This window comes from Miscanthus floridulus, chromosome 12 (genome assembly GCF_019320115.1).
Source record: "Miscanthus floridulus cultivar M001 chromosome 12, ASM1932011v1, whole genome shotgun sequence".
Taxonomy (NCBI): domain Eukaryota; kingdom Viridiplantae; phylum Streptophyta; class Magnoliopsida; order Poales; family Poaceae; genus Miscanthus; species Miscanthus floridulus.
The window spans coordinates 81,063,558-81,089,955 of record NC_089591.1 but is presented as its reverse complement, the minus strand read 5'-3'; the positions used below and the strand labels follow the sequence as shown (position 1 = coordinate 81,089,955).

The 26,398-nt window shown below is 46.7% G+C and overlaps 2 protein-coding genes and 1 long non-coding RNA gene across 11 annotated transcripts; 2 read left to right on the top strand and 1 right to left on the bottom strand.

The window, feature by feature from the left end:
* Positions 1-6,199: 6,199 nt before the first annotated feature.
* LOC136498349 (uncharacterized) lies at positions 6,200-10,999 on the bottom strand. Its single transcript, XR_010769598.1, has 3 exons — positions 10,150-10,999; positions 9,166-9,742; positions 6,200-6,775 (listed from the first exon to the last, which is right to left on the bottom strand). It is a non-coding gene; the product is annotated as an uncharacterized lncRNA (long non-coding RNA).
* An 8,201-nt stretch (positions 11,000-19,200) lies between these two features.
* Positions 19,201-20,225, top strand: LOC136498564 (early nodulin-like protein 21). Its single transcript, XM_066494469.1, has 2 exons — positions 19,201-19,499; positions 19,613-20,225. The coding sequence occupies exons 1-2, from the start codon at positions 19,316-19,318 to the stop codon at positions 19,948-19,950; spliced, it is 522 nt and encodes a 173-aa protein (XP_066350566.1). The 5' UTR covers positions 19,201-19,315; the 3' UTR covers positions 19,951-20,225.
* Positions 20,226-20,475: 250 nt separating this feature from the next.
* LOC136496484 (uracil-DNA glycosylase, mitochondrial-like) lies at positions 20,476-26,093 on the top strand. Of its 9 annotated transcripts, none has more exons than XM_066492181.1 (8): positions 20,476-20,825; positions 20,908-21,173; positions 22,194-22,352; positions 22,925-22,955; positions 23,426-23,554; positions 24,796-24,931; positions 25,065-25,148; positions 25,751-26,093. In XM_066492181.1, the coding sequence occupies exons 1-8, from the start codon at positions 20,609-20,611 to the stop codon at positions 25,815-25,817; spliced, it is 1,089 nt and encodes a 362-aa protein (XP_066348278.1). In that variant the 5' UTR covers positions 20,476-20,608; the 3' UTR covers positions 25,818-26,093. The 9 variants fall into 9 exon arrangements, 7 of the variants coding, with proteins under 7 accessions (XP_066348278.1, XP_066348275.1, XP_066348274.1 ...); XM_066492178.1 differs by lacking the exon at positions 25,751-26,093 and adding an exon at positions 25,380-25,744 and having other exon boundaries at positions 20,953-21,173; XM_066492177.1 differs by lacking the exon at positions 25,751-26,093 and adding an exon at positions 25,380-25,744.
* Positions 26,094-26,398: the final 305 nt, after the last annotated feature.

Below are 26,398 nucleotides of genomic sequence, written 5' to 3'. Positions count from 1 at the left end.
ACGCAAGAGCGCGCGCGCACGCTCTTTCATTTGTCATGATCCAGCAAGTAGCAACAAGCCTTCGATAGCGACAGAGTCAAGCCGGAAGATCAACTTGGACGATTCTTTCGTGCCGGATACACTACAGGGGCAGCTGGGGCGGCGAACCTTGGTTCAGTTCCTGACGCCATTACCGCAGAAGCAGCTGCTTGCGCCAAGGCACTGCAGGAGGTTTTGAAACGGGCTCTACAATCACCATCCATGGATTTCGCAGCATGTGGTATGTTGATAGGAGATACACCTGATTTATTGCATGACCACTTTGTATGCAGTGGCATCCTGTATATTCCACGCAATTGTAATTCGGTAGCGCATAATTTGGCTAGGCTTTGTTTGAGTTAGGACCCGGGTGTGTACCAAGTTTGGGCAGACCCCCTCCAAGAGTTTGTACAAACCTTTGTTGCTCGCAATGTCGTCGAGCCTGAGTTATCAATGAGAAGGCCGTAGAGCCAGAACTTGCATTAAAAAAAAAAGCCAGCATGCTAGAACTAGAACAATCAAGCAAGCCTGTGTAGATTTTTCAGTTTGCTTCACATAAGGAACAGTATTCGTTTCAGATAACGAAACATGAAAACACTACAGTCAGATATGCATGTGTATAAGATATGGAACAAAAATACACTGAAAAATCAGTCACAAATTGAAATACACTAAAGCCATAATGTTGAAACAAACTCCTGCCTCTCTTCCAAAGATTCATCTTAAGTGAGCAGCACCAAAGATTCAAAGCTCGAACAAACTAAGAGATTCATCTTTTTTTTAAGTGAGGAACGTCGTTCCAATTGACATTCAATAGGGATACAAGTTTGAACAGAGTTGCAAAAGAGTAAGAAGCAGAAACCGAAAAAACTAGATCTTACTCTCACCAGTCATTTCGAGAAAAAGAACCTGGGCACTATGAGAGAGAACACACCTATCAACTAGCTTATTACAAGATAACATCTAATACTACCAACTGTCCAAAGACCTAAAAGCAACTTGTTGGTAATTCTTCATGCAGTCCGCCTTCGAGTGCCCACCAATGTTTCAAATAGCCGGATATAGCGTCCGCTATAGCCGGATTTAACGGATTAGCAAGGCCGGCGCTAGGAGAGGTCCGTTTTAGCCCTAACTGATCTTGAACGCTAATAGCGGCGATTAGCACGCTAAAAACGCTAAACGAGGTTGATATAGCTTCGCTAAGCAGTTCCTGGCGGACTCGTGGGCTGAAATCAGAGTGGGCTTCCTACAATTTTGATCAGAGGAGGGCCCAAAACAGCAGCGACGGCCCAAAATGCCACTCGAACCTTACTAATTGCCTAATCTCACGCATCCTCTCAGACCTATCCTCTAGAAAGAGCTACGGCGGCGGCGTTCTCTAAAGAAGATGGAAGACCATAGCTTCTTTTCACTAATTTGTGACATATTTTACAAAACCGCTAAATAAATTAGCGGACTCTATATCCGGCTATAGCGTTTGTAGCGTCTGGAGAAACTTGCCTCTAACTGCCTTAGCCGGCGATTTAAAACTTTGGTGCCCACCTCTCAAGTTTCACGCTTCCCCTCCTTCTTGAAACCATGCGAATTTTAGTAAACAAACCCATAATTTTAGTAAACAAACCCACTCTACACCCAGGGACCATGAGCCTATTAGTGGTGGGGGCTAGGGGGCAAGGCCGCCCTAAGCCCTAAACCACTATAGTTTCTACAAAAAAATTTAAATTTTGACATGACAAATATTAATTAATTAGTGACTCACCAATAAAAAAATAGAACAAGATAGTAGTGTAATTAACCCAAGAACCGACAATGATACAGCACGAACAAGGTAGCCCTACGTTCGTGGATGGCCCACAGTGGTGCCGCCACGGCCACCAAGGCAACCCTACGTGCTTGGATGGCCTAGTACTCATGCCATATTTGGAACCCAGATATGGCTCCAGTACCATGAGCATGCCAATCAGCCAGCAAGCGAGCTCGGCTCAAGTTCGCTACGCCACGTGGCCCATCGCCACGCTGCCCAAACAAAACTAAGATGCATGGCGAGATGAAGGCGTGCATAGGAGGCGGGGGAGGGGAGGAATGGAGTGCCAGCTGAAACATCCTAAATGGCTAGAGGGGGTGAATAGCCTATAAAAATCTCTACAAGTTCACTAGAGCAAATGGTTAGTACACTAAATGGCATAATGCAATTTTGCTCTAGCTCTATAAGGGTTGCAAGTCACCTACTCAATAATTCTAGTTGCTATAATCTTTAGGCACACAAGAGGCTAAGTCACTACTCACTAAGAGCTCTCAAACAAGCTACACTAAAGAGCTCCACTAGGTGAAACTAAACTAGCAAGCAAGCTCTCACGACTAGCTACACTAAAGAGCTTACTACACAATTAATTTGCAAAGAATGTAAGGAAGTGAGTAGGGTGATTATACCACCATGTCGAGGAATGAACCAATCACAATATGAAAACCACTTTAATCACCAGGAGAATTCCAATCACAATGGACACCAAGATTTTTCTCCTGAGGTTCACGTGCTTGCCGACACGTTAGTCCCCGTTGTGTCAAACAACACTTGGTGCTTCTGTGGCTAATAGGTGTTTCACAAACCTAGTCCAACAAATGGACACTGGAAGAACCTACCCACAAGTGAGGAAACTCAATGACACGAGCAATCCACTAGAGTTACCTTTCGACTCTCCGCCGGGTAAGGTACAAGACCACTCACAATCACTAGGAGACGGCCACGAACAATGACCAATTCATGCTGATGCTCCTCCGCTACTTTAAGCCGTCTAGGTGGCGGCAACCACCCAGAGAAACAAGAAATCCGCAGCCACAACGATCCCCAAGTGCCACTAGATGCAATTACTCAAGCAAATGCACTAGGAATCACTCACAAACTCACTATAATGATGAATCAATGATGGAGATGAGTGGGAGGTGTTTGTTTAGGTTAACAAGGATGTCAAGAACGTCAAAATGCCAAGAGTGTGAGACCCAAGCCAGTCAAGAGCTATTTATAGAGCCCCTCAAATAAATAGAGTCGTTGCTCTACGCAGGGCCGACCGGACTCACCGTACCGTCCGGTCACTGGCGTCCGGTCGCCCGATGGCTGCCACGTGGCCCTCCGTTCAACGTCGCGCGTCAATCTCCAACGGTCGTCCCGCGTGGGCTGCTGCTGGGCCGGCACGCGCTCCCGTGGGCTGCCATCGCAAGCGGGGGTGGGGGAGAGGGGGGTCGGCAGGCGGATCCCATCCGACTGATCGGCAAGGATGCTTTCCGCCTCGTGCCGCCGCGGCCTGGACGAAAAGCTCACAGCTTGGCAGTCTCACTCAACTCTGGCTCGTTATTAGTAGCTCGGCTCGACTCAACTCGTTTGTATTTTTAATGAGTTGAGCCAGTATTTCAGCTTGTATAGTTAACGAGCCGGCTCGCGAGCCTAACGAGCAAAGCTAATGACCTTAAACTTATACTACTTTTGTATAACTTGTTGATGCTTTGCACTTTATAATTGGTTGAATGATTATTGATGGCTAGACCTGGACCTGTAAACTTAGGATTACTATGAGTCTACGACTCTATCACTTTGTTTTAAATTTTAAATAGATGTATAGATCATTACTAATAATAAATTATGGATGTGTTATATATGATATAGAGTATAAAGACCATGGTTGTATGGTGTAGTACTGTAGTATATTGTTATACTTGTATATACGTCCGTACGTATTAATTTATTTGTTTGATTTAAGGCTTATGGATGGATGGATTGCTTTTGTATTATTACTATTTTCAAGCTTAAAAAAACATAAATTATGTTTTTGTGTTTTTTTGTGCCTGGCTCGTGAGCTAAACGAGCAAGCCGAGCTGTTGTTCTGGCTCGTTAAGATAATGAGCGAAGCCGAGCTGGCTTGTTATCCAACCCTATTTTGAAGGGCATGCCGCCACTGGATGTAGGTCTGGGGCTTGTCGTCGCTGCCACTAGAGGGGCAACAAGAGAGCGTGTCACGGTACGATCCACCGGGATCGGGTGCTTGCCGCCGCCGTCGCCACCACCGGAGGTGCAAGGTGAGGGCGCGTCGTGCTCCAATCCACCAGGGGACGTGGCGTCGCCATCTGCCTCCCATGCGTGAGATCCAGAGACAGAGAGATATCCGGAGAGAGAGGAGAGAGAAAATGGGGAGAAAAATGACCAAGAGATTAGGTTTATGAGATATTCATACACGCTAGTCACACAGATCTCAGGAAATTACTCATGGATCGTAGGCCGGGCGGGGCGGACCGGCGGAGCGAGCGAGCCGATGAGTTTATGGGTTCAATGATGTGCATGATCCGGATGATTTTGGCCTTAGGATTTTCAATTAATAAGAGAAAAAGGCTTGAGGAGAGATCCAGACCATTGATTTGTATGAAGTTGGATTTCTTTGGTACACAAATTTGAGTGGGCTAAGATTAGGCATGATTGTGGGGGTGGTTGAGGGGGTGGCTTTAGTAAGAAAATTTTGGTATATTATAGAGGGGTAGAGATACCTGCAGCCAATCCAAAGGAGGCTAACATCATCTGGTTTAGCATGCAAGTGGATTCAGAAGTAGAGAATGCTCTAGGGCTTACGGACCAACAATACACAGATCCAAAGGAGCCCGAGCCAGTTAGGATGGATGCGTGTTTTTTCCCTGATAAGAGCATTGCTCAGAAGTTGGACACATGCTCTTATAATTTTCATTCAGTCTAAGACGCTCGGCGTCGAAGTCATTAGTACATATGTCAGCTGAGAAGCTTGTGTCTAATGGATGACCCATTACATGCCCTAAACGCCAAGTTAAAACTATTTTTTTTTACTTTTATTTGAGAAACAAAAACTATTTTTTACTTGATGAGTAGTCTAATCTGTTAAGACCATGTTTGACCCATATACTGGACCGCTTAGAGCCTAAACTGCACGATAAGGCATCGAGTATTGTTTACATGACGTGTATCCGAATTACATGGCTTTTTACAGTAAGATGACTCGTCATTGTGTTTTCTTGTTGAAAGCTCATAAAACGGAATAATGTTGACAATTTAAAATTTCTTTTTGGTAATAGTACAACATATGTTTGAACTTACCGTGACATTATTTAATTTCGGTTGTAACCTACGGATCGAGTACGGGAATCATCCTAGTGAAGAAAAAAAACTTACTTTATTTGGGATGATAAGTGGTCCAGGACGATGTTGTGTACTCATGCACTGTACGTATCTACATATGCATTTATTTTTGGCAACAAATTTTTGGCATGCAATCAAGGGAGGCCATGTATCCCCTGCCTGTCTGACTGTATATATGGAGGGGTGAGACGGGAGGCGAGAGGAGGGGAACTCTTGGTCACTAGACAAAGGACCTGCCTGATCCTCTACCTCTGGTACACTTCGGTTGCAAATATCTATCTCTACATACATGCGAGTATGAGGGGCGGCCTACACTCCAGTATGCGGTGGTTGTGTTTTTGTTCATTGCGTTTCTTGGATGGCTATCGGTTCCTGTACACTATCACATTCGTATATTCTTCTTCTTGGATTTATATTATTAGATTTAACATAGATTGTTCAGCCTATTCGTTGGTTGGTTTCTGAGCTAATATGTCCGACTAATGCTAGATTACTATAAAAAAAATACTATATCATAACTAATAAGCCCCGCCTGAAACCATCTGACGAACGTGCTGAGCATATGTCCGCTGTGCATTGATCGATGTGTCTTGAAGGTCGTCCGGTGACAAAAGGAGTCTACAAATTCTCTCTCTTCTGCTGTAAGCTCCACTCCAGTACTAGACGAGCAAGGTACAGGTGATATTCCGCCTCTCAGGCGACTGCGACTACTTCGGCAGGATTGCTACTACTGTTGTGGGGCTTTCGAACGGAGAGCTCATTGCTGCGAGACGATGGACGAGTGCAGGGCACGTTGCCCCCTGTGCAACCCTAAGTGCTCGCCATAACCACCCCTGCAACTGCAATACCGACGATGCACGGAATAGCCAACACACAACCTTGTACAGACGAAAAAAAAAATCTCGCTCAAGGTCATCATATCATGTACGGATCCAAATAGTGCATACATGATGAATCTATTGCATGCAACAGCCTACACATCATGCATATTGATATTGCGTTCTATTAAGACTCAGTGTTATATACGTTGGATAATAAGTTGCGTTTGAACTCACTAGTATATTGCCCGTACTAACGCTACGGCTATATCTCAGAGACGAATTTCATCTCAGATTCAAAATTTTCCCTAAATTTCAAACCCTAACATCGATGGGGATAAAAAAAATCATGGCACTGTCGCCATCGTTGTCTTGCGTCATATGGCTGTTGTCGCTCGTCGTCGTACGCCGCTCGCCATGGGGGTTGCCGGTGTTCGCATTACCTCGTGTCATCGCCGTTGTGGGTCAGCTCTGCCGCGCGCGTGTCGCCATCCCCGTCACCTCCGTGGCACATCGGCTAGCGCTGCTGGCCACCGCGCCTCAACCATGCGAGCTGCATGCCGCCTTCTCTGCCCACTGCGTAGGCCGCGCCTCGCCTAGCCGCGGGCTGTCGCAGCATCGATGCCCCAGCCTCGCGCGCGGGTTAGAACCGAGCCGACAGTGACGACGCCCCTGCACTTCTTGCTCTGTACTGAGACATGGATTTCCTTCCTCAGTTACAGCCTCTTCCATGCTAGGATTCTCAGGAACTTCTTCAAGCACATCTCTTCGTGCTTCAGAACTGTCATGGCTATAATTGTATATTCAAATCCAGATTAGTGAAGTCTATCTTGCTGAACGCACACATGCATTCTACAATGCTTATGAAATCTGACAGCACGTAAATCCTACAATGCTTATGAAATCTGACAGCACGTAAATCTGATTGAGCTGTGGCAAAATAAAGAAAATGAACTAATTGGGCTATGCACATTCTGAAACTATTATCAGTGATGTGCTAAAGTGAGCTACTAAGATAACTCTGACAGATTCATGTATATACTACTTCATAGTGACTATAATGGCAAGGTAGAGATCTGACTTTTTTACTCAGATAAGAACTTGTGACATTTTTTTTCGATAAAGGAAGAACTTGTGACATACTACTAAGCATAGTTAAGTGATGATCACCATGGCCAAGAAAAGCATCCATGACAAGTGCCCCGGACACCATGGCCATGCTGATCAAGCTGAAGTTAGGCGATGTTTGTGCATCCGCGAGTGTGAAGAGTATGAGACCAATGACGAGCATCACAGCTGATCTGTACTCTTGGAATGGGTACTTGCGCCTTAAACCCAGGATAAAGCTAGGCTCCCATTATCATCACCGGTAGAACCTGATGAGTGATGATGACTACACAGAAATAGATTAATACCTCTCTACTATATCACTATATGCTTATTATGTCAAAAAAGTAAGAAATGTACTAATCGCGGGAAAGGGAAGCATATACAGTTTGGTATATTAAATTTCTGCTCGGAATGTTTCTTTGCAGTTATATATCATTATATGAACATTCACATGAGTTTGTGTTTTATCGCATATGATGAGAAAGTAAAGTGCTATTACTATTACTAATACATCGTTTTTTTCTTGAAATTCAGTCACTTAGATACAGAAATCAAATCAAACCGTAGCTGCCAAGAATTTTTAAAATAGATACATCAAGTAAAGAAGAGTCCAAAACGTGCTAATCATATCTATCAACAATGTAACCTACCAGTCCAGTCATTGTCATTGTAGCCAGAGAAGTAGTACTCGTACCCCTAAAGTAGAAAGATACATGACATAGCTGGCTAGTTTGGCACCTAACCAAAACAACAAATCTGATGCTGGACTTTCATATTTGGACATTTCTAGGTACACCAGTGCACCCTTTCTTTAATAGTTGTGTTAACTGTGTTAACGGGGAGTCGATCCTGTTCTGGACTGACAGATGGTTGAATGGTTCGACCATCAAGGACATTGCACCGGCGATCTTTGCATCTGTGCGCGCCCGGAAGCGGAGAGCAACTGTGGCAGAGGCGCTCAACAACCACAACTGGGTACGTCATATCACTGGACCTTTGACGATGCAGGTGCTTCTGGAGTTCGACCACCTTTGTGACTTGCTTGAGAACGTATATCTATTCGACGTGCCAGACACTTTCTGCTGGTCGCTCACAGCAGATCGTGCCTACATAGCCGCATCGGCTTATGGTGCGATGTTCTTGGGCTCATCGATGCCGCTTGGCGCCAAACAAATTTGGAAGACCTCTGCCCCACCGAGGGTGCGTTTCTTCTTCTGGTTGGTCATGCATGGACGATGTTGGACGGCCGAGCAGAGGTTTCGGCATGGATTGCAATACTCCGCCACTTGCATTATCTGCGATCAAGGAATTGAGACGATGGAACACATCTTGCTTGGTTGTTGCTTCAACCGAGAAGTTTGGGATCATTGGCTCAGGAAGCTTCATCTTCAGGAAGTTATTGTCGTACAGGAGGAGCCGGTTATGCAGTGGTGCCTGCGTTGCAGAAAATTGGTCCCTAAGGCCGCTCGCCGTGGTTTCGACTCCCTCTTCTTTCTCATTGGATGGTTGATTTAGAAGGAGAGAAACGCGAGGATTTCGGCAGGGATACTACATCGCCGGCAGGGCTGCAGGTGGTCATTCAGGAGGAGATACACGCCTGGTGCTTGGCTGGCTACAAGCACCTAAGGACCCTGATGGCGGCGACTTGATCCCAGAGTAGCTCTTCTTTGTCGCAAAATTCCTGATTGTGTAATCACACTCGCGTGTTCTGCTTTGCTTGTGTAGCTTCTGGCTTCGGTAACCTTGGATTACCGTGGCCATAAGGATTATAACAAAACTCCTTTCTGCTTAATGAAAAACGTGCTTCGGCACGATCGCTAAAAAAAACTGTGTTCAATGTTTCAGTCTTTCAGACTGCATTGTAATATCACAAGAACTATATTTCTTTTTCTTTTTCCTCACAAAAAGGAACTGTATTTCTGCTAAAAAACAAAAGGAACTTTGCTGCCACAATGCTACACAAATTGCTAGCTGAAAAAGAGATTGGACATTGTTCTTCCAACATTTCTTAGAGTATTACATTTCCAGCGTATGGGGAACAGTGAAAAAAAAGAAGGGGGCCAATATTACCTTGGTTGACTTAAACATGATTTGCACAGGGTAATTGAGGAAGGCGAGTGAGGCCTTGGTGAGGCCATTGGAACCCATGAGCACGGCTGAGAGACACACGTAGGTCTGCCACAGGCTCACCATCTGCTTCACGAACCCCTGCACAAACGTGAAGTACCAGCCGTAACTGCAGGCACACGGCGAAACGATTCAGAAACATTTGGCTTTGACGCCAAAGAATTTTCAACCAACAGGTCAAACATTTTATAAATTGGAAGATACTAACATACAACTGAATTTATCTAAGACCAAACTTTGTAGACAAGCGAATGTAGTTGAAACGTCCTATCTGGCAGAGGAAAACAAGGATCTGTGCATTAGAATCCTGTAGTATTTGGTAATCCATTTCCGAGTAAAAAGCTCACTGTTAATAGAAACTCTACACTGAATAGCGACAAGCAGGATACAACTGACAGATTGATTTGACAAAATTTGCTGTTCCGACAAAAGCTCACTGGAAAAGAATCTACATAGCCAAAAAATTTCGAGACGAACCTGAAAACAAACATTGCATTTGCTACGCAAACATTGCTTGCTCCTGCTTAGAAAAAAAAAGAAAAACAAATTGTTTGCCAGCTAAGAAAAAAAAGAAAAACAAATTGCTAGCTTGCCTCCTTGTTACTAACCCTTCACAACAAAATTTGTTTTGCACTGATCATTGTATCCCATTTTTGTTTTTGTTTGAATCACTAAATTTGTCCAAATCTTTTATTTTCCCACTTTTTAAGAGCTACTCAATACTCATAAGTGCCAGAGCGGCAGAGCTTCATTTAATGAAGCAGATTGAGCAGCTCACGTTGTTGCAAAAGAGTGAAAAATACAGATGGAATCGTAATATTTGGTTACCCCCCATGGGATCCCATCAGCGATCTGCTAGAATGTGCACCGAAACAATCGAATCGAATCAGCAATGACCCAAGCAAAAATAATTAAAAAAATATTTACCTATATCAGAGCGGAGAGTCTGGCCGGCGAGGGGAGCCGGTGCTTATTCATCGAGCAGCGAGCAGGCACGGATCCAGATCGCCGTCACCGCCGAGCACGACGATAGCGGAGCGCGACGCGGCACTCCTCCTCGCTAAGGCCCAGCAGCAGCGCACGAACCGAGCAGAACTGCGAGGGAGATGGCGACGGCGGAGGCCAGCCAAGTGCGGCGCACGAAGAGGGCGGTTGGAGTGGAGCAGGTTGAGATGGGCGTGGCGGCGGCTGGGTCTGCAGGGACGTCGGCACATCCGTCCGCACCTCCATGGATTCGTCCTCTCCGCGAACTTCCTTCACTTCCACCAGCCCACAGGAAAAAAAAATCGGAGACCAGATGAGCACACGAAACTGCACCTCCTGCACGGTGAGCGCGGCGTTGGGGCCTCCAGCTCGGGCCGCTCCAGTGGCTCCCCGTCCTTTCCCCGGCACCGCGACCTCGCCTGGCACCTGCTCCTCGCTTCCTCTGCCGTCCTTCCCGTGCCGCCGCGGCAGGGGCGGAGGCGCGGAGCCGAGTTTGCCCACGCAACGGGGACGCGGGGGAGGCAGGTGCCTAGGCGACGGCCGGCGGCGTCGATGGCGCGGCTGATGTGCGCGAATGGTAGCGTCGCGGAGAGGAGCGCGGGCGCGAGCGCCGGGGATGGGGGCGTCGATGAACTTCACGGTGGCTGGGATGGGGCTCGATCAGGATGGGCATCCGCGCGCTATGGGATGGCTGCGGCTATTCCGTGTCCTTCCTTTCTCCCCGCGGCGATCGCGGTGTCTCGCGCTGATCGCGAGCGCGAGGCTGGCTTTGGATGGGCGCAGGAGGATGAGGAGGTTGACACACTCAATGTACACGGTTGGATTTGAGTGAGCAACGAGAGAGAAGGTTTATAAGCAAATCTGGACAGGTGTTATTTTTCTAGGTATAGTTTTATAGGCGGATGGAGGGAGCAAGGGTCGTTTTTTAATCTAGCAAAGAAAAAATTGGTGAATTAGTAAGGTAGATTATGTACACGCGTTGATAATTCTTCTCTTGATTGCTCATTCAGTCATTCTTCGTGTTTTGCTTAGTTAATTTAAATTCTTCTCGACATGGTATATAGTAGTAAAAATGGAAACTTTCAATTAGCTACCTTGTTGGAAACTAATTTCGAAACGAGGCAGCCGAGCAGGGGCCGACACCGATCCATGCCATGGCTTCACGCAACCTCGCCTCTCGAAGCCCATCTCGAGCGGCCCGGCAGCCGGAAACGAAGCTGCCGTTGGCAAGCAACGGGCCGGCCCACAACCGAAAGTTCCGCGCGCACGGTCAACAGCATGCCGATCCCTCCTCGTGCCGCCGGCCAGCGCCTGGAGAGAAATCCTGCGGCAAATCATCACGTGATATGCATGCTTTAATTGATGTTTAAGATCGGAGTTGCGTACTCCACTTCCGATGTTTTGAAGCCAACAATTAGTTTTTAAAGACGGCTAAACCACACGAAAATTAAGCAAATCTATCTAAGGCCCGTCTCGGTGGAAGTTTCACTAGAGTTTCATTTGTATTTAATAGCCTGCCACATATACACTTTTGATGACATGTCAATGTTTTAATGAAAAGAGAGAAGAATTGAGTTTCATGGGGATGAAACTCTATTGACACAGTTACCAACTCTATATGAGTTATATAATTAAATGTCTATGAAACTATATAATGAAACTTTCCATTAAGATTGGGTGTTTCATCCTAGTTTCATTTCATTCTATATGACATGTCAGTCTTGAAAACAACGAAATGAAACTCTCCACTGAGACTGGCCTAAGTATATATATACCACTGACTAGTTTCGTCCACAAAGATTTTGGTGCGCGCGCCCAGACTCATACTGTCGTGCATGCGTGGGCCGGCGCCCCATCAAACCTCCGCGTCCGAACCGGAACTTGCGTGTGAGCTTGAGAAGCACAAGGAGGTGAGAAAGGAAAAGGAGCAAAGACAGGTTCCAGGTGAGAAAAAAGCAAGAGAGAAATATCTGGTGTGAGGGCTTAAACGGGTATAGAAACAGATTCATTCGGTCACTAGGTAATTGTCCGTACATTGCTGCGAGCACCCAAAAATTGAACAAAATGTCAATTCTGTCATCAAACAAATATAATGCATAACTAATATGTGTAGAAATCACCATCCCTGGAATTAATTTGTGGTTACGGTGTATTCGGCCATGTCCATGTTTGGTTCCATGATTCCATCAGCGAGGCTCGCTTCACCTGGCCTATCGAGGATCAGCGCTGGGAACTTGTGCTGGCAAGCTTTTCAGCCATTTCGCTTGCTACCACGGGCGAGCTATATTGTACTATGCAGTCGGTACTTGGAAATTTTTTTTTTGAAAGACCCGAAACAAAGCCAGCATATATTAATAAGGAGAGAAAAGAATTACATGCGCAAGCAACCCAAACGACTTCCCAGTTTAACAGACTGTCAATCTGGGCGAAAAAAACTTAATGGACTACTCACAATCTACGGATACAACAAGAGGCCATAACAACTTGGCCTCCACAATCAACCCATATGCATCTTCTAACTCCCTAAAACGACTCCCAAATATTTTCTCCCGACATCCAGAACATCTCTGCCTACAACCTACTTGCAGAAAGCTCCATCCGATTTTCCAAGGCAATACCTTAGCCACTGTCTTGTACTCCCCAACGCTAATAAACTGGATGTGACAACTCACTGACCCACAAATAACACATGTGCAGCCCATTGAAACAACATGACCGACTGTTGCTCGAAAAATCTGCATGAGCACAATCATCAGACCTCCATCTCGGCCATCCCTGACTCTGCTGCTATTGCAGCTAGGGCCTTGCAGAGCTCCTTGTTGCCCAACTTCGCCGCAACCCTTATAGCCTTGACTGCCTCCTCCGGGAGGTCCTGTCCGAAACTTTCAACAAACTCTGTGATTGCTGCATCCGGCGCCGGTGACTCGCCATTGATAAAGTCCAGCTCGCGCATAAGCTTTTGCTGGGCTCGCTGTGCCACCGGCACAGGGGATGGACGAGCGGCGAGACGCAGGCTGGAGCGGGTGGGAGCCAGTGTCGTACTGCGTCGTCTGGTACTCGACTGGCTGGCCTGTTTCTGAACAACTGGAGGTGAGTCCGGCCTCGGTAGCAGCGACTTTGGGACCTTTCTAAACATCTTCCTAGAGGAGGTGCCGATGTCCTCTGTCTCAGTGCAACCATCGATGTTCTCTGCCCCCTGCAAATCAGCATGCTCATCGGCAATATTTTCAACAGCCGCAGCACTCTCCGTTACAAAGAACAACGGCAAGGTCCAAGCTGACACTTCGGCCCACAGAAGAGCCAAGCAGCGCTACATCAATCTCCCTACTATTGACTTCGTCGGTGGTCCGTTCAGTAGAGCGGGTGTCCTCGCCGCCGTCATCTGGGTAGGAACAAGGTTTGGTCACCGGCAAGACCGCGTGACAGTTGGCCTCCATCATCATCGGGTCCTGGGCCCGAAGAAGTGACTATCCGGAGTAGTCGTCATCCTGTGGGGGTCAGCCAAAGGATCATGACTCACCGGCCAAGCTTGATGGAGCTCTGATGGCGCGCCTGTCGTATTTTGGCGCATTGGTGACCGCGAGCGACGTCGTTCCCACTCCTCAGCAACATGGGGAAGGTAGTCTCTCACCCTCCGCCCCCTTATCGGGGAGCGGCTGATGGGGCGACCCCAACCCATGGGCTCCATGTCCTCCATCCTAGCATGGCACACTGGTGTCAGCTTGAACTCCACCACGAAGCCCCCCAGCTTGTGGCTGGTCACCATGATGTTGTGGCGAAGAACATGCAACTGCTGGCTCAGCGCATAGGTTGGATTTTTTTTTTTTTTGGAAAAAAATGAACAGCAGGACAATTGTCGTGTGACAAATTTGGCAAGTCTTCGTATATAGTGAATGTTGCGGTTACAATTTCACCCAGATAGAACCACCATCCACATTCCATTAGAGCATGCTAAAAAAACGTGAAATTCTCATGTGTGCGTATGGGAAAATTTCACAAAAAAAGTAGGCCACTGTAACTTAATGGTAATTCACATGCATGTAAGCTGTCATTGAGCCCAAAATTTTCTACATAACAGCAGGTAGCTGTCCTCAAGTCTAGAGGAGCATAGCATAAGCAGTGGCTCATGTGTTTTAGTTTGTTCGGTCAGTGGCCCTGAATACTCTAATGAAAAACAGTTCAAAAGATCCAGAACTGTTGCCTCCTGTCAATAACCATTGTGGATTGTTGTTACCTCTGGAAACAGTTATGTAGGTTCCTGTTGCAGATCATTTCAGAGTGCAGTGACGAATATAAGGCATCCAACCTGAGTACTACTCAAAGACGCGCGGTTCAAGAAAAATTTCAGAGAGGCATCCAATTCCAATCTGTTGCAGATCCAAGCGGAGGTATCCTCCCGGAAAGGATTCGTCGCCCCCGCGCGACTGCGATGCTGAGCGCCCCGGTGAACTCCACCGGCTCGGTCGAGGAGATACAAGCGGACACAGTGAAGGGAGGAACGAGATTACATACAGAGTGCAGCACGAACATGAGACGCTTTATTAACAGACAGGATTTGATGAAACATACTACAATCTACACTGAATCAGTAAGCAAATCTTCATACCAAGTATTTGCTGAAACATATATACTTCAATCTACGTACATTGAATCATACCAACTAGTGCTTGCTTAAACATACTACTACTCTAGCAGCTAACAAGCTAGAACAGTCTTCCTCTTGAAACTTCGCGAACATCAGCAGATCAGTCACCTGAAATACAAGACAAGTGTTTAATCAGCGACTTGACCCACCGGTCAGTACAATGAACTAGACAGAAACAACACACTGTCACTAGCTAGTGTAATAACTTACCCTGGCGACAAAACAGCAAGTACAGCAGCCGCCCGAACGCCTCTATCCGCGGAGGTAGCGGCTCCCCGGCCGCCGCCGCGGCCACCAACGCAGCCCTGCGCGCCTGGATGGCCCGGTAGTCGCGCCGCACTCGGGCCACAAATACGGCTCCGACTCCGAGTACCCACACGGCAAGCAGCCACGCACGGAGCTCCATCGACGCGCTGCCCAAACAAAAAACGCGCGGGGGAGGAGGAGGAAGAGGAATGCGAGTCTGTGGGGTGACGTAAACAAAATAGTGCCTTGACAAGATAGCATTCTGGAATGACATGCTGCTGTGTATCACTCAAAACATATTTTGAGCAGAGATGGAACTACTTCTAGCCATGCATATGCATGCTGCATTGCTGCTGCTTTAGCTGAGCACAAGCACAAGCTGGCCATCACATGTGCAAGAAAGTAATCATATATGATTAATTAAGGCTTTGTTTATTTCCCCCTCCTAAACTTTAGCCCCTGTCACATCGGATATTTGGACATATGCATATACTATTAAATATAGACTAATTACGAAACTAAATACACATAACGAGATAATTTTTTAAGCCTAATTAGTCCATGATTTGACAATGTGGTGCTACAGTAACATATGCTAATGACGGATTAATTAGGCTTAATAAATTTGTCTCGCAGGTTACTGAGGACTTGTGTAATTTATTTTATTATTACTATCCAAACACTCAATGTGGCACCCCTAAACTTTAGCCACTGGATTTAAACACCTCCTAAAATATAGCAGCAGCAACGGCAACTGATCTATTAATAAATTTCAACTAGTTTATCAAACTAATTCATCTAAACTTATACACAATTCCTGATCTACTGCATCAATAGGCAATGCAAGTCAATTGCATCTCAAACATATATGCTGCAGGATGAGAAAGTAATTAGACAGACATAGCTACTTAAGCCCATCATCAGGAAAATAAGTTGTAAGTTCAAATCAACATATTAGAGCAGCAACCCATCGTCCATAATATTGCATAAATGATAGATGCAAATACTTGCACACAATTATCCTTGCGATTTTTCTTCAACACTTGCTCTAATTTCCTAGTCGATTCCAAGTGCTTTGAAGAAAAAAAAATGACCAAGATTTGTTGCCTAGAAAACTAGAGAAAAAACAGCAGGGTTTGGTTTAGATAATTTATTAGATACTAGCTAGTAGTAGGCTAGATAAACAACATCATAAGCAGATAATGAGAACGTTCATGGTGTAGTATTTGCAGCCACTTGTAAACAAGATTACAGGCAGAAAATTATAGGCATGCAACACAAATTATAGGCAGAAAATTATAGTTCAACTCGTTTATAAAAACCTATGCTCAGTCATGTGGTTTTCAGTTTTCATCAGTAGACAGTTCCGTGGCTCATGTGGCAGAGCTTTCGGCTTTAATTTTCTGTTACCCTAAGCCTGTTCGTTTGGCTTGTGCTTGTCGTATACGATCGTAAATTTCCAACCGAAACAATATTTTTCTCTCACACAAACTAGCCAGCAGTACTTCTTTACGAACCAGCAACGATACGAACCAGCCAACCGAACAGGCTAATAGTACATAAACCTGCCCGATTTTAGATGTGTAATTTACTCTGTCCGCAGTTTGCTTTTGCTAAGAGAATTGGTCTTGAAGTGATCCAAAGCCATACCTGAAAATCACAGAGGCATTCTGTTGTTTCTTGGAACTGGGCACAGTGGTGGGGAACAAAAGCAGAAGGGAGCAACTTGTAGCTACAGCTAACAATAATATGTCAAAAAGCACGTACAAAAACAAGTTGTCACAGACTGAAATTTTAAGATGAAAAAAGATATAACCCGCTGATCTCCGCTGCACCGTGGGTTCAGCGGCGGCGAGAGTAGGAGAGGTGGGGTGGCGACGATGGAATGGTGTCAGGCGTGGGAATGCAGAGGGGAGCCTCACGAGATGGCGAAGCAGTGAGCGCTCCTCCTACCTCTTGCCGTCCCAATGCCGCAGCTTTATCGACGGACTGCGGGAGGCGCGGGCAGGAGCAACGAACGGGAGGAGGGAGTCGAGAGGTGGTGGAAGGAAGGAGAGTGGGTAGTAAGCGGAAGGGGAAGGGGAGGAGGGAGGAAAGGAGCGGGAGGCGGTCCATGACCATGGGACGTGGGCGGGGTGCACGTGCACGCATGCTCGTCACCCTATTTGTATAAGGAAACACGGCAATAGGGTGACGAGCATCCCCGCCCACATAACGATACGCTGAGAAGCGGGAGAGGGGTAAGATCACATACCTATACGTCCAGTGTGTAGAAGATTGGATGAAGATTATGGGCACTTATGTTTTCTAATGTTGGTACATTCTGAACATACACAATATGCCTTCTGACTTGGATCATGTCCTTCCGGGCAAGACACCATCATGAAAATTTGAAATTTAGCACAAAAGATGGAGCTGAAAGTGTTGGTGTTGTTATGAAGATAGTGGTCAGCATGAAAGTACGGGGGCCTGGGGCCAAAATGTCTAGACCAACAGAAATTTGCAGTACAACCAATTCTTATTTGATGGAGCTTGAAAAGTTGTCCATCCAAGAGAAACCAGAATAAGTTGCGTCAATTCCTAGATGGAAGTCACCACCTGTAGGCTATTGCAAAGTAAATATTGATGAGGGGGATGGGGATTTGTGGCCAAGGGGTCTAATGGTGAATTTCTTGAAGCTGGGGCAGGGAACTTGACCCGGGTTTCGGGTGCTCTGCCAGCTGAAACCTTGGTTTGTCCAAATGAACCCGGAACAGGTGCCACAACTTGGCAAGTCAAGAATAATTTTGGAGACGGATACAGCAACCCCGGGGACAACTCTTACATCGACGGAGAATGACCGAAGCCCGAATGACTGCTTGTTTAAGCAGATTCGAGAATTTAGGTTTTCTAATTTTGTGTATTGTACCCAAGGTTTTTAATCTCCGGCTATTTAATCTCCGGCTATAGCTGCCGCTATAGCCGGAGATAGCTGCTGGGGAAGGGAGCAGCTAGGAGATTGAGTTTTTCGCGCTAAGAAATCTGAGGCGCTAATAGCGCTGTTTAGCCGGAGATTGCCGCGAAATAGGTGTGCATTTAGCGGCAGGCCGATGGCTAAAGCGTTGTTGGGCCAAGGACAGCCGACCCAATATACCTCCAGGTCAAATGCCCAAAACCACGTAACCCTAGACTTCACTGCTGTACTCGCTCTCCAGCTCCAGAAAAGTGACGGCAGCGTCGGCTTTGGATCTAAGATGGTGGCGTGGCGCAGCTCTTCGGTCTTCCCCAAGCGCGGCTCCGAGGGGCAGCTTCGAGCGGAGGTGGCTGGCGCCGTCGGCGGCGGCGGCTGTGCCGGTGTCGGTTGTGGATTGGAGATGGTGACGCGGCGCGGCTCTTCTTGTCTTACCCAAGCGCGGCTTCGAGCGGAGTGGCCGCTGGCGACCGCTTCGAGCAGAGGCAGCCGGCGGCGGCGGCTTTGAGCAGCGGCGGCAGCAGCTTGAATCGGCATGGAGGTAGCTACGAGCGACGATTTGGATTGGGCTTGGTTCTACGTTCTTTTCCCTTTTTTATAAAAAAAACAGCTAAATGGCTTTGCTGCAGCTATATTCGGCTATAGCTAGGCTTAGCTGTTGAGGAGGATAACAGCTAAGAGGTTTAGCTGGAGATTTAAAACTTTGATTGTACCATCTCTATCTTCTCTAGATTATGTAGTAACAGGGTAGCACACAGTTTAAGTTTAGCTGCCCATGGGGCTTTGTAACTTGCAGCCTGATTCACATATGTACTTAAGCCAGGCCCCAGACTTTGTTTTGGCTCTGGTGTCCGGCAATTTGTCTGGAGCCAACGTTTAACGAAGACTTCTGTTTTCTGTTCGGCTCTGGTGGAGGCAGCCGAACATGGGCCGACGCCGATCCATGGCATGGATTCACGCAACCGCGCCTCTCGAAACCCACCCATCTCGAACGGCCCGGCAGCCGAAAACTAAGCCGGCATTGGCAAGCAACGGGCCGGCCCGCAACCGCAAGCTCCGCGCGCGCGGTCAACAGCATGCGAACCCGCCTGCGAGGAGGCGGAGACAACCAACGCACGCTGGCTGGCCGTCTCCACGATCGATCCCCCTCCCTCTGCTCGAGACCGTAGGTAGCCACCACCTTCTTCCCTTCCCTATTAATTCGCTCTTCCTCTCGGCTTCGCAGCTGATCCGAACACACACGCGTACTACACGGCAGCTAGCGCGCGATGGCGAACCTCCGTCCGCTCGCGCTCCTCCTCGCCGTCCTCGCCTGCACGCTGTGCCGCCACGCCGACGCAACTGCGTTCGAGGTCGGCGGCGACGACGGGTGGGTCGTGCCGCCGGCCAGCGACGGCGGCATGTACAACCAGTGGGCGTCCAAGAACCGATTCCTCGTCGGCGACCTCGTCCGTAAGAGACAGATCCATTCCCATTCGTTCGTTGGTTCTCTTGGATCAATCTGGCAAACGCCATTAATCAATCTCGATCGCCGCCAACTCATGCATGGTCCGTGCCGCGTGCAGACTTCAAGTACAAGGAGGACTCGGTGATGGTGGTGACAGAGGCCGACTACGACAGCTGCCGCGCGTCGCACCCCATCTTCTTCTCCAACAACGGCGACACGGAGGTGGCCCTGGACCACCCGGGCCCCGTCTACTTCATCAGCGGCGAGTCCGGCCACTGCGAGCGTGGCCAGAGGATGGTCGTCCAGGTCGTCGGCCGGGGCGCGCCCCCGCCGGCGCCTCCTAGCCCGCCGGCCCCGACCGGCGCCGCCGCGCCAGCAGGCACCACCGGGGGCGCACTCGCCGGCGCCATCGCAGCCGTGGCCATGGCGTTGCCGGTCATCGTGATCGGAGTCTGAATGAATTCACTCGAGAGGCGATTAGACGCGGCTGTCTGGCTCGATCGAGAACGGCGTTCCTGCGAGTTTGTGAAATGTGATTAATGGCGCTTTCCTTTGTTTGGTAGGCTTGCGTGTTTTTCGTAGATGGAATTAGTAGTGAGTTTGTGATTGTGCGGAGCATTTTGTTTGTGGATTTTTTTCTCTCTCATTCAAAAATCGTATTGTTTCGACTGTATTTCGCCGCCGCGTATATACATGAAGAAAATGACAAAAAATATTGTGGCTTTGGCGTTTCAACTTTCACAAAGCCCATGTATGTCAACTTCTGCATCGCCTGCATGGAGTGGCCCGGCCCAAGATACTCCACTCCGAGTGGGCCTCCACATTCTGCATCCATATGATATGCTTGACGAGTTTGACCCAGCGCGTAAGACCGACGGACCGAGCAAGGCCCAGCATCATTTTTTTTTGTTGTCTCGTGGGGCAATTCCGCCGCCCAGAGCGGCGCGCTCTCTCTTCCTCCTCGCAACGCGCTGGCGCGCCCATTCATTTCTACTCCCCGAACAAGTCGTCCCCAAAAACCCCCAAAGCGAGGGAGAGCCGTGGCTGCTTGAGTGCTGACTGCTGACCAAACCCCCTCGCCGCCTCCTCCCGAAATTCCTCCAATCCGGAGCCAATGGCGCCGTCCCCTCCCACCCCGACGGCACCCAAAACAATCGCCGACTTCTTCGCGCGCCCCGCCAAGCGCCTCCGGGCGTGCAGCGCCGCCCCGGCCGCCTCCCTCTCCTCCTCCCCTTCCTCGCTCTCGCCGGAGCAGCGCCGCCGCGCCGACACCAACCTGGCGCTCGCCCGCGCGCGACGCAACCTCCGCCTCGCCGAGTCCAAAGTGCAAGGTACCCGCGCTCCCGTCCCCCCCTGCCCCCTAGGGTTCCGTCCGCGCGTACAGCACATTCCCGTCTTCTCGTCTGCTCGTAGCTACTGACGGACGCTGCTCTGGTTGCGGGGATGGATGGGTTCCAGCGTCGGGGGGCGCGCCGAAGCTGGAGGAGCTCCTCGTGGAGGAGACGTGGGCGGAGGCGCTCCACGGGGAGCTGCGCAAGCCATGCGCGCTCGAGCTCTGCCGCTTCGTCGCCCACGAGCGGCTCCACGGCCCGCTGCCCGTGTACCCGCCGCCGCACCTCGTGTTCCACGCGCTCAACGCCACCCCGTTCGACCGTGTCAAGGCAGTCATCATCGGTCAGGTATAGCTTGCCTGCTGCTACCGTATATCATCTCTAGTGACCATCAGTTGTTTGTGCTGATTTTGTGATACTAGATATCAGCACGCTAAATTGATTAGTTTTCTCTATGCTAGCATTTATCATTTGTGGGGAAATTTGTAATGGAATCGCGAATAGATGCATTGTTTGTGGTATCTGTACTGCTACTGCACTCAGGGGTTGGCAAATTGCCTGGATGATCATTTAGTTGCAGTAACGATCTATTTTTTTTCTAGAATGATGTGGGGATTTTTTTTCTGGTCTACTTTCATTAGCATTGGCACATCAAGTGATTACAAGGGCATATTCTTTTTTATTTATTTTGTATCCTTCTATGACGGATATTAAGCACCACATTCTGACTTTTGTCCAATATACCAGCCCTTCTTATTGTGCAGTGGTAATGTGTCACAGTTCTGGTAGTCTAACACCATTTTTTTTATTTGATTATCCGATATGTAAATGGGGCTCGGTTTGTCTGAGTGTTACCCAATGTTGGTTTTGTCTGACTCGCAATAAACCAAAACATGGATGGACCAATCTCACATGTTGCAAATATAACTTATTGCTTCTGTGTTATCTTTTACCATGCTACAAGATTTGTTAGTTCCTGGTAATTGATTTGAGCATATGCTGCTTGTCTTTTAGCGTTGTTTGAACTTATTGCATGGTTTTAGATGCCATAATGTCCATGTATGTGGTTTGTTTTCCTGTCATGCTGCCAGCCTGATTTGTGCTAGAATTATTGTCCAAATGCTACTATTTATTGCCTCACCCTTCCGGTCAGCTTTTATTGGGTTACACTTTACAGTCTATGGTGCATCGGGTGTTGAACAAACCATAGTTTTTTTCTTTGTACTCAAATCTACTTAGATATTTCATCTTGTTTGCAATAGGTTTGCATTGCATTTGTCATCTACGACATAAACCACGTTTCACCTGTCAATTTAAAATGCATCTATTGTTCCTCAGTGCTCATATTGTAGCATGCCTGCTTTTCAGGATCCATACCATGGCCCTGGTCAGGCCATGGGGTTGTCTTTCTCAGTACCGGAGGGGATAAAAATACCTTCTAGCTTAGGTAACATTTTTAAAGAGCTCGAAAAAGACCTAGGCTGCACTGTGCCATCACATGGAAATTTGGAAAGATGGGCTGTGCAGGTAACATTATTTAATATTCAATCTTGCTACAATAGAAGATATATGCAATTATACATTGATATATCATGAATTATTATGGGACAACAATTTACCAGGAGAAAAGGTGTTATACTCTATTACTCTTGCAGTGAGTATTAAATACAAAGAATCTGCTAGTATTGACTTAATATCATGTATCTTATAATGTACCAGGAACCAAATCAATTTGTATGTTTCTAGCCCAAGCTTTATGTGATACGGACATTATTGAATTATTTAATTTCCTGATTTGGTTATTAATAGCTAAGTGAGCTCACTAGAATCTGTTAAGAAGATGGTGAGAAATCTTAAATAACAGGGTAGCAGTTAGCCTTAAAAAAAAATTAGAAAATAAAGTAGCTGCTGTGGTCAAGATTGATTTAGTACTAACTGAGGGGTAAACAAAATGATGGTGTTGCTATTCACCTATTTCTTTATCTCCTTACATAGTTACCTATAAAAATATATTTGTCACATGATGCCATTATTTTTCACTCATCTTTGCCTCTTGAAATATTTATTAATTTGGAAAAAAAAACTTGTGTATGATGCAGGGTGTTCTTATGCTCAATACCGTCCTAACTGGTATGATTATTTCCTCCATTAGAATAAAAGATCTCCTTCATCCCCTTGGTTCTTATTTCTACAATCTTAACCAAACTGTGTTACTGTGAGCTTTTTATATGACTACATTTATGTTGTGGTTCTACTTAAATGTGTCTTCTGTTCTTCTACTTGCAACTCTATTCAGTATTATTTGTCCCTGTAGCGCTCATATGAAGCCTTGGAAAATTTTGAATCATCTTTTATTCTTTTTATTTAGTTCACTCTTGTAATCGCTCGTAAATGTAGGCTTAGATTTGCCTTGTCTCTGCATGGTGCTTGTTGCACGCCGTGGGTGTTCTGTGTGGGGAATGAAACCCCCATCGGTCATCCCCACACTTGGGAGCTTACCACTGGGACAAAGGCTCGTCCCCAAAAAGGTTTCTGTCTCCACTAAGGGAACCTTACTACCTGTTGATTTTCTGTCGTCTCAAGTTATTTATTGTTTAAAGGGCGTACCCAGTGCAGAGAGCTCCCGCTCTATGCAGGGTCTGGGGAAGGGTGTCAGTGGCAAGCCTTACCCTCGCCTGTGCAACGCGAGGAGACCGCGACTCGAACCCGGGACCTTCCGGTCACAGGCGGTAAGACTCTACCGCTTGCACCAGGCCCGCCCTTCAAGTTATTTATTGTTTGTGTAAACTTAATGCGCACTAGCAACACTCCTTTCTTTCTAACTGTAGACTGTGAGTCTACAGTAGAGTAGCAGAGATCGGATCATCACTCACTAGGATTATTGATCAAACTGGGGATTGAAACTGGAGAGCAGGGCAGCCATAGAGCTCCAAGTCAGGCAGCTAGCGACGGCGCTGCAGATGCGGGCACACAGTTTCGGAGTACAGAGGACAGACGAGGCGACAATCGGACCGGTGGAGGCTGCACCGTGAAGTCGCGTGAGTGTCCTTGCGCCAAGCAATGGCTGTAGGGCATTGGGGTGACGCCGTGACGCACAGTTGCGTGTGTTGGGTGTTGCTGTTGCAGTAGTTCCTCAATCAAAAGAGCAAGAGACTAGTGCAGTATGCAATATTTGGGCCTTCAGACTGAAGTTTTATGTGGGCCATCAATCAAATCGCTAAAAACTGTTCTGAGCCAAGGGGGCCCACTTTTGCTGACCTTGAGCTCCGCCACTCCATACATTTGCAGTAGGTCTAGGCCCAGTCGGCATATAAGAAACTAAGCGAAAGAACAACTACCATCCTAGCTCACACCCACATGCAGAACAGATCCTTTTAGTGATAACATCAAACTACATGCATTTATGCATGAGATTGGCACACAGCTCGGAGTGTACCATTCCCATTGTCTGTTCTTCATCAGAGATGGCCATCTTCTTCCCCAGAGACTGGGGCTCTCTATGGAATGGACTAACAGGTTGTGAGTCAGGAAACACCAGCCATCAGTGAGAGCTTCTCCAGCCTTGCCACTAAATCCTCCAGCTTGTAAAACTGTAATCTTCAGCCATGTTGAATCAACAATCAAGTATGTTTGACAACATTAGTGAATGTTTAGAGTAACCCAAGTTGAAGAGAAAAGTTGCCAATATATAATGTTTCGAACACATCAATATACCATGTCGGAAGCCTTATGTTACCAAAAGACCATTGAGCTGCGAGAATGACAAGTGGTCAAAATGCAATTTTGCCAATGATATTGGAGTAAGTTTTGCTTATCATAGTGTTTATCATAGCATAACCGTGATCTGTTCTGTGTCGTTAACTTGTTATCTTGATTCCCTCTAGCCTTATTCAAAATCATACTCCTATTTGTTATTTCCATTCTTGGGGATTATATCTTGTGTGATAGAAAGACTAGCTTGTCTTACCAGTGAGGGAGCATCAAGCCAACTCACATGCCAAGAAGGGATGGGAGCAGTTCACGGATGCAGTCATTAAGACTGTATCACAAAAAAAATCAGGATTAGTATTCCTTCTTTGGGGAAATTCTGCTCAATCTAAGACAAGGTAGAGGCTTTATTTCACTTCTGGAAGACTTGAGCTCAAGTTCCAGCTCAGAGCATGACCATATGTGTTTTTTTTTTCCTTTCAAATCGATAATTATGTGATTCACAGGGTGCATGTTTGTGCTATTTTGCAGATTGATTGATGAAACAAAACATCACATTTTGAAATCTGCTCATCCATCAGGCCTGTCTGCAAACAGGGGTTTCTTTGGATGCAGGTTTGTTTCTTCTCTCTGAATAAACTTCCTCGAATACTGTTTTCCTGACTAGAAAAGAACTCACCCTCACTCATTCACCCCCAAAGAAAACAAAATAAAACAGAGAAAATGTATATATGATGACACTTTGGTAGCAAAATTAATGGAGGTTCCTATCATGTATAGTTGAATTGATTGTTTTGTTGGCCACAATAGTACTTATTTGATTCTAAACCGTGTGGATTCCCACAGACGGCTTGTGTCTCTGCAACTGCTGAAGTTCAGGGGGGTTATAATGATTTATCCTATGGAAGAAATATTAAACTCCACCAGCACCACTTGTAATGCTATTGTCGGTCTATTGCTTTTGGCCGTCGTGTCCTGTCTTGATTTTTGCCAACTTGATGTTACTTTTGCCTTTTCACTTACTAGCGCTAATGGTTACTACCGTGTGTGCATTAGCTGAGGCCTGATACATGGAACGTCGATATGATCTCCTCAGCATCTCAAATCCTGTTTACGGGGGTCCAATCCAAATAAATAAGTGCTAGTGTGCTACTAGCTTTGGCTGTGATTATCCTTGAATCTTTTCTCACGTGCTACTGTGGTTTCATGATTCCCAGGCACTTTTCCAAAACAAACCAGATCCTTGAGAAGCTGGGACTATCTGCCATCGATTGGCAGCTCTAGAAAAGTTCCAAGACGACATGTGATTTCTCTGTTTGAGCTTGACAACCACCGTTGCAGGAAGTGGAGCAGAAGCACATGCCTCAAGGGCCATCCTATTCGGTTTGTGGCCACTTTAAATTATACACTAGAAAACATCGTGCGGCTTTGCCGCGCGGGCCAGTAGGTGCCAGCGTTATAGAGCGGCTAGTAGTTGCGTAGAAGTCCAATCCAGTGTAAGCATTTTTATTTTGAGATTTACCTAATTTCAAGTCAAGACATGAATATTATTAGGACAAAGTCGACTTTCATGGACGGAGCTTCTGCGCGGTCCAGGGTGACGAGTGGTGAGGAAGTGAAGAAACCTAGCGGCACGTAAAATGAGTCGTGGGCTGAGTAGGCATATATATATATATATATATATATATATATATATATATATATATATATATATATATATATATATATATAATCACTCAATTGTTTTATTTTATGTGTTATGGGTAAGCTAGTATAAAAATTTCATAGCAATTTGAATAAAGAAACTAACTCTATTAATTTTTTTTAGAAAACTCTTGAGAAATCTAGTTCCACATTAATAGCAA